This window comes from Phoenix dactylifera, chromosome 7, assembly GCF_009389715.1.
Source record: "Phoenix dactylifera cultivar Barhee BC4 chromosome 7, palm_55x_up_171113_PBpolish2nd_filt_p, whole genome shotgun sequence".
Classification (NCBI taxonomy): Eukaryota; Viridiplantae; Streptophyta; class Magnoliopsida; order Arecales; family Arecaceae; genus Phoenix; species Phoenix dactylifera.
Window position 1 is genome coordinate 5,605,769 of NC_052398.1, and position 8,419 is coordinate 5,614,187.

Genomic DNA, 8,419 nt, shown 5'->3' on the forward strand with positions numbered 1-8,419 from the left:
TGTTCTTCCCAAAAAGAAAAAGACAAAATAACATGATGTTCAAGAACCATAAATCATTACTAGAAGCTACAAACCATAATCCACTAATCAAAGCTATTTGAAGGGTTATTCCAATTATAAGCCTTGGTATCAAAGAAAGGTTTTCTACTTTTCTTAATGGAATATTTTCCCACCAGTTGAGTGTACTCTTCTTCCATGTGGTAAAAATTGTAAAACATAATACAACATCAATGCTACCATGCTTTAGCTTGCAGCAAAAAAAAAACAGAAGAGACAGAAATAATAAGCACTGATACAAGTATCAAATTTTAAGAATCCAACTCCAGGCGTAGGCAACACTGGCATGAACTCTGAATGCCTTTCTAGCTCTGCCTCCACAGTAGAAGCTTCCTGATCTGGTTGAGGAAATAATAACAGGATGCTGGAGTTCTTTTCATCTATTCTCCAATGAGTGACTGTTTTTTATCCAAAATTAATGTATGTTGGGAAATCTTCGTTAACGAATTTGATCCGTGCTCGCCTTGCCGATGTTCTTACACTCCCGACCACCGGTCAAATATAATTGGGGTGCCAAAAGATATTTCTGTTTTGAAAGCAAGCCAACCTGCATTCATAGTTCGCAGCACAACAATCAATTCATGAATTGCTGCTAAGTTTCATCATGCATTTGCTGCACTCAGGAAAACATGCAAGCAAGGCTAGCAATGAAATAGTCCAGAAAAGAGGTATCCAGAGGAAGGCAGCAGCTTCAGAATCAATAGGTCTATCAAAATACATGCAAGCTTTCAAAATTACTCACAGTTTTGCAGGCCTTCATCTTACAAAAGGGAGACCAGATGGAACTTGCTGAACATATTCGTCATAGCGGGAACCAAAAAACTGCCTCAAGAAGAACTCCTCATATCTGTTCCTGATTGAAGGATTGGCAACTTTCTATAATAGCAACCCTAACTAGCAATCAAACTTTATTTCAATTATTTGTGCCGATAAGCATATCCAACACCATCAAGGTTGACCTTTAGCTCAAACCTTACTGGCAAATATTTGGGACACATATCACCCATCAAAATGAACCAACAAATGAATGTAATCAGACTTCAAACGTTATACTTGTCCAAATGGATACTGTATCCGAGTAGAGAAGAATTGCCAAGTGACAACTGCAAAAGCAATTACGCATGCGGGATTGCAAAGCATGACTTCAGTTCCAGTTGCCCAGATGAAAAAGCCACAATACCCCGGGTGGCGGATGAAACTGTTTAGTTTAAAATGTTGCAAAAGTTAGCAATCTTATTTGGTGATACAAACTTCTGAATTGCAATCAATAAATACTTAGGGCCTGTCTGGATGGCCAACCAGCTTATCCCTGTCATATCTCTTTACATGAGTGGGAAGGTTTGAAGGAATTGGAAGGATCATAAGAGTTCACAGATCCTGCAATTCCAATATATTCAGAATACTGAAAATCACTGTATAAACAGATTCTAGTATGCTGAAAATTGGGACTGGGAGAATGATGGCTTCCTAATCCCCCCTTTTCGCTACTTGGAGCAACTTCCAGCCAGCACAAGAGGTATCTCGTAGAGACGGTGACCTGACATCCAAACATTTGAGAACACAGGTGGACTCTAGATTCTCTAAACAACAATTGAAGTATGTGTTTCTGGAAAAAAAAAGAAAACATGTACAAAACTACGGCAGAATCCAAATCGAATCCTTTGTTTTCTACATGATTGTCTGCAAGGAAATAACATCATGATGGCAAGAAAATGATGCATTGAAGCTAATTTTAGTTTGTTGCTCTAATAAACTATTACTTTTCCCTCCTAAACTACAACCTTCTATATGGACGGTTGTAACGTTTGCAGTTTCAGACTGCAGAAGATAAACGTGAACAAGTACAGTTCAAACAAACGCCTTCCACCAACAGGGGAAAAAGGTTTAAGGTTCTTCTTTGTTCCTGATTATTCTTAAAGCCTGCAATGTCCACACTTTGGGAAGGGAAAGAAGTTGTGGGCGCCACTTTGCAATTCCTTGATCAAGAAGTTTGATTGGAAGCATGACATACAAGAAGAATTGCAAGAAAAAATGGTAACTATTTCGAAGCTTTTCGATTCATGCCGACATAATTAAAGCTTCTACTGAGATTAAAACTTGACATCCCTCTTTCAATATAAAATAGTTTATCCATCAAAGTTACTATGGTGTTTTTGTTTCCAATTCCAGCAACAGCAATCTAGAAAATTAACTACATTTAGTGCCATCAAGTGGCCTAAAGTCAAGCAAGAATAATTAATCAAAATACTACATCTACAACCTTTTTTTTTACAGAATGAAGATATGATCACAACAGAGAAATAAATTTTCAATAAAAGTTATTCCAACAAGGATAGTCACAAACATGTTGAGAATGTTATAGGACACAGTGATTAACGGTTTAATAGACCCTCTATATTACACATGTAGTCAATTCAGATAGGGTATTTAAAAGTATGATCTAATCATATCAAGTACAAGCCTTTTATGATTATAACAAGCTTGTCGATTATAGTATGGAACATCAATAATCAATTACCGATAAATGCCATGAGTAATCAACTCATGGTTGTCTTCATGATAAGTTCTGATGTGGTGTGTAAAGGCATGGCGAGCCATTAGCACAGCACCTTTACGTATGAACTCCCCAACTATTACCATTACAAGACCAAAGTTGCTGATCCACATATATTCTTTCAACTCTGGAAAGAGGATAATCTCCATCATGTATTCCAGCAAAGCACAACTCATTGCAATGATATACTGTTTGCTAATCAGAAGCGCTGCATAATAAACACCTTGGTTACTAATCAACGTTCCAACAGGAAGAAATTTATGACAATTCATGTTGATCTCAAATAGCACATATAGAAATTATATATAAGCAGGCATGAAGGGTACTTCCCTATCTCCTCCTTTAAATGCAACATGTTGATCAAATATAAGAGATATATACTAAATTTCTCTATCTTCAACTTTCAGTGCCTTAAGAAACTATAGAACTGAATAAAAAAGGCTTTTGTTTTTCAAAAATCAATGAGATGCATTTCTCATTTATCGAAAAAAAAGAGAGGACCTTTCTTTGTTCCTCCTATAGTTTATATTGACTTATTTACTACATGTTCTACCAAGTTCTACTAGGTCACTTTTAGGTAAAAGCAATTGCCAATGATTTAAATCAACATGTATTTTGTCACGTACATGAAAGTTGAAATGTCCAGGCTTTTGAATTTCTCTTACTTTTTAATTGTCAATTTCGTTTGTACTTTGAATTAACAGCAGCCAAGATGACAAGTTAAACTTCGATAATCTAATGATAAAATAATGCATTCATTTAAAAAATAGGCAAGATAGATATACCATAAATGATAACTTATTTTCTCTCACCATTTTGGAACATGTAATTTTTTAAAAAAAAATGTTCATATAAAATCACAGTATTTTGCCGGACTTGGTTACCTGCACATAATCTAGCTATGCAGGAAGGATTCAAATAGAGGAGGGCATCTAGTCAAAGAACAAAAAGAATCATGGGAAGCTTTAAGCAGCCCCAATTCCTAAAATCAGGCCAACTAATTCGTGCCAAATAGGTGATTTACCGTATCTCTGAAATATAGGAATAGTGGAAGCCATGTGCTCCTTCAATCACTCAATATCTCTATCATCTTGCCCATATTCTACCACCTATCATGCTTGAGAAGAAAATGCCAAGGGATAATTTGTTCGGGTATCTAAACAAATCCTTCGCAAAATCATGATTTACCATCAATGAACATCGCCCTGCCATTATTTTGGCCCATACTGAAATTATAAGCCATGCCATGGGGTCTTGGATGTGAGGGGTGCTAAAATCTTCCAATAAAATATGCACTCGTGCTTGGTTTGAACCAACCAATGACTATATGAGGTTCAAAGGCACTTCGAGTCTTGGCATACTCACCACCCTGCATCTACAATTGGTTATGATAAGTCCCTCCAACCAAAAGTAATTCAGCACCCACAAATTCCAATGTCCAAACTATTTCCTTCCTCTGGCTTGAGTGGTATTAGACCATAGGTTGGCCGATTGACAAGATATTCACAGCCTTAAGGCCTTGGGATTTTACTCAACATAACAACCAACTAGAATCATGAATCGACCATTTGCTGAAATCAGGAGGAATCTCTCCATGCATATAACACCATATAAAAAAAGATGCAGTGGCTACAGAAAAGCATCAACTTGAAAAATCTTCCAGACTTCTGTAGAAGATAAAATTAACAAAAAGATCCCCCATGCATAACTATATCTGATTAATTATTGACTTATTCCTTTTAAATTTGATGACAAGGAACCACCTTTTTTTTTCCAATGCAGTCGTTAAAGGCAAAATACGTGGAAAAGACTCCCCTTTCATAGAATCTCTTTCATTCTCACTCTCGCTAGCAATTTTTAGAGGAAAAAGAAAAAAAGAAAAAAAACATAATGTTAGGCATCGCAAATCTTTGGATGAAAAAAAATATCGAATGACCCGATATTCTTGCATAGCATTATGCATATAACCACGTAGCTCTATAATCTGAGACAGAGAGGAACGAGATGAAGAGAGGGCGAGAGATGAGGCGTACAGCTAAGAGAAACGTTGGAGCGGCCATGGAACAAGATGGCGAGGGCGTACTCGGAGGCGTGGAAGAAGACGACGGCGGCAAAGAACTGGGAGAGCTGCCGGATGGCGGCGTAGCCCAGAACCATCTTCCAACCCCACGGGAAAACTCGAATCCCTTCTCCTGCGCTAGCGGATGCCATGCTAGGGCTTGGGTTTCTTGGGTTTATGGGCGCTCTCGCTCGACTGGACAAATTACGCCAACTCTTCTATTTTTTTGATGGAAAAATTACGCCAACTCATGGACCGGGGCGGTCGAGAAAAGAGGGTGCTTTTTACGCGCGCGAGCACCAACCCAAACAAAAAAAAAGAGCGAGAGAGGGAGAGTAAAGCATTGTAGAGTCGAAAAGCAGCGTCCTCCACCAAGAGCTCCACGCGTCCTCCACCAAGAGCTCCACCTCGGACTAGATTCGGACTCCAACGTAATTGCAGCTGAGGCTACTAAGGCCCTATTTGGGAGAGCTGTTGGCAGTAGAGCTGTTGGAAGTAGAGCTGTCTGAAGTAGAGCTGTTATAAAAAGCTGTTTGCTGTTTGGTAACTACATTCGTAAAGTGCTGTGGTACTTTGTTTTGTGTTTGGTAAACAAACTGGGAAAGTACATTTATATGACAAAATTACCATAAAGGACATTGCATAGTATTATACAACAGAATATAATAAAACATAACATATATTAATACATAAATATACGATATAGTATAATATTTTTGTAATATAAAATAATATTATTATAATATAGCATAATAGTAATATAATTATTAGAGTAAATTAATATTTGGTAATATAACATAATATTAAATTATTTAACATAACATATTAATGTATTATGATATAATGTAATATATATTATATTTATAGTATAATACAATAATAAAGACATAAAATATTATAATTATTAGTATAAATTAATTTCTCATAATATAATATAATATTAAATTATTTAAAATAACATATTAATGTATTATAATGTAATGTAATATAATATAATATTTATAGTATAATACAATAATAAAGGTATAAAATATTATAATTATTAGTGTAAATAATTAATAATGTTGAAATATATTTATTTATTATCTTATTTATTCATTCATTCATTTATATAAATATTTATTTATTTATTTATTTTATTTTTTAAATTTTCTTTTCTTTTCTTTTCTTTTTCCTTTTCTTTTTCTTTTTTTTTTTTTCTTCTCTTCTTCTCCTTCCTTCCTCTCCCCCGTTTTCCTTTCTTCTCCTCCCGCGCGGCCGGCGGCGCCGGAAGGGGGCCAGGCCGCCGCGGCCGCGGGAGGGGGCCGGGCCGGGGCCGGCGGCGGCCGCGGGAGGGGGCCGGGTCGTGGCCGGCGGCGGCCACGGCGGGCCCCCTGGGAAGTGCTCTCCCGCGAGGCCGACAGCGCCGGGCCGGGCCGTGGCGGACGCGAGAGGGGGGCGGGTCGTGACCGCCGGCAGCCGCAGGAAGGGGAAGAGGGAGGGGGTGCGACGGCGGGGCCTCGCAGATGCGGGAGGGGGGCCGTGGGACCTCCTTCTTCTTCGGCACCGTCCCTTTCCGTGACGGGGACATCATCGCCGGCGGCGGCCGCGGGAAGGGGAAGACCACCTGTCTTCCTCTTCTTCGGCACCTCCCCACCATGGGGGCGGGGGAGAGGGAGGGGGTGCGACGGCGGGGCCTCGCAGACGCGGGAGGGGGGCCGTGGGACCTCCTTCTTCTTCGGCACCGTCCCTTTCCGTGACGGGAATATCATCGCCGGCGGCGGCCGCGGGAAGGGGAAGACTACCTGTCTTCCTCTTCTTCGGCACCTCCCCACCATGGGGGCGGGGGAGAGGGAGGGGGTGCGACAGCGGGGCAGAGGGAGAGGGTGCGGCGGCGGGGGAGAGGGAATGGGGTTGGGTGGGAGAGGAAGAGACCGTGAGAATGTGAGAGAGAGGTTTTTGGGAGGAAATTTTTTTTTTAAATGGGGGTATTTTGGTCAAAAATACAGCTTTACGAAAAAGCTGAAAACAGCATTTTCGGAAAGCTCCAAATTGGAGCTTTCCCCAAAAGCTGTTTTCAGCTTCCCGCAAAAGCTGAAACAGCTTTTCAGAAAATTTACCAAACACCATTTTTTAGCTAAAAGTACTTTTGGAGAGCCAGAAAGTGCTTTTTGGCCCTCCAAAAGCTCCCCCAAAAGTACTTAAGGCCCTGTTTGGGGAAGCTTTTGGAGGGCCAGAAAGCACTTTCTGGCCCTCCAAAAGTACTTTTAGATGAAAAACTATGTTTGGTAATTTTTTCAAAAAGCTGTTTCAGCTTTTGCAGGAAGCTAAAAACAGCTTTTGGGAGGAAGCTCCAATTTGGAGCTTTTGGGAGAAAGCTGTTTCAGCTTTTTCGGAAAGCTATATTTTTGACAAAAATGCCCATATTAAAATAACATAATTACATAGTTTATCCCTGTATAAACCTAAAAATCTGCTGGAGCCAAGAACCCAAGCCGTCAGACTCCCTTCCGTAAGAAAAGGTATTTTTCTTTTCAATTTTTGTATGCATCTCTTGAACCACATTTTAGAAAAAAAAATTTAATCCTTTTCTATATCTTCCAAAATCAATTTATTGTTTTTTTTTATCATCAACCTCGTGGCCCACGTTGAGGTCCTCCTCGAGCGTGGACCATGAAGAAGAGCCCCTGGACCGCGGAAAATTATTTTATGAAAAATTATGAAAAATTATTATGGAAAATTATTTTATACTAATAATTATAATATTTTATATCTTTATTTTTGTATTATACTATAAATATAATATCATATTATATTATATCATAATACATTAATATGGTATGTTAAATAATTTAATATTATGTTATATTATGAAAAATTAATTTATACTAATAATTATAATATTTTATACCTTTATTATTGTATTATACTATAAATATTGTATTATATTACATTACATTATAATACATTAATATGTTATTTTAAATAATTTAATATTATGTTATATTATGAAAAATTAATTTATAATATTAATTATAATATTTTATACCTTTATTATTGTATTATACTATAAATATTGTATTATATTACATTACATTATAATACATTAATATGTTATTTTAAATAATTTAATATTATGTTATATTATGAGAAATTAATTTATACTAATAATTATAATATTTTATACTTTTATTATTGTATTATATTATAAATATAATATATATTACATTATATCATAATACATTAATATGTTATGTTAAATAATTTAATATTATGTTATATTATCAAATATTAATTTACTCTAATAATTATATTACTATTATGCTATATTAACATAATATTATTTTATATTACAATAATATTATACTATATCGTATATTTATGTATTAATTTATGTTATGTTTTATTATGTTGTGTTGTATAATACTATGCAATGTCCTTTATGGTAATTTTGTCATATAAAAGTACTTTCTCAGTTTGTTTACCAAACACAAAACAAAGTACCACAGCACTTTACGAATGTAGTTACCAAACAGCAAACAGCTTTTTATAACAGCTCTACTTCAGACAGCTCTACTTCCAACAGCTCTACTTCCAACAGCTCTACTGCCAACAGCTCCCCCAAACAGGGGAGCTTTTAGAGGGCCAGAAAGTACTTTCTGACCCTCCAAAAATACTTTTAGATAAAAAACTGTGTTTGGTAAATTTTTCAAAAAGCTGTTTCAGCTTTTGCGGGAAGCTGAAAACAGCTTTTAGGATGAAGCTCCAAT

The 8,419-nt window shown here is 36.9% G+C and overlaps 1 protein-coding gene across 1 annotated transcript; it reads right to left on the reverse strand.

The window, feature by feature from the left end:
• Nucleotides 1-94: 94 nt before the first annotated feature.
• LOC103707074 (probable protein-S-isoprenylcysteine O-methyltransferase) lies at nt 95-4,987 on the reverse strand. Its single transcript, XM_008791429.4, has 5 exons — nt 4,645-4,987; nt 2,576-2,819; nt 1,127-1,255; nt 800-904; nt 95-604 (listed from the first exon to the last, which is right to left on the reverse strand). Exons 1-4 carry the CDS (start codon nt 4,820-4,822, stop codon nt 814-816), a joined length of 642 nt encoding a protein of 213 aa, XP_008789651.2. The 5' UTR covers nt 4,823-4,987; the 3' UTR covers nt 95-604; nt 800-813.
• Between the last annotated feature and the right edge of the window lie 3,432 nt (nt 4,988-8,419).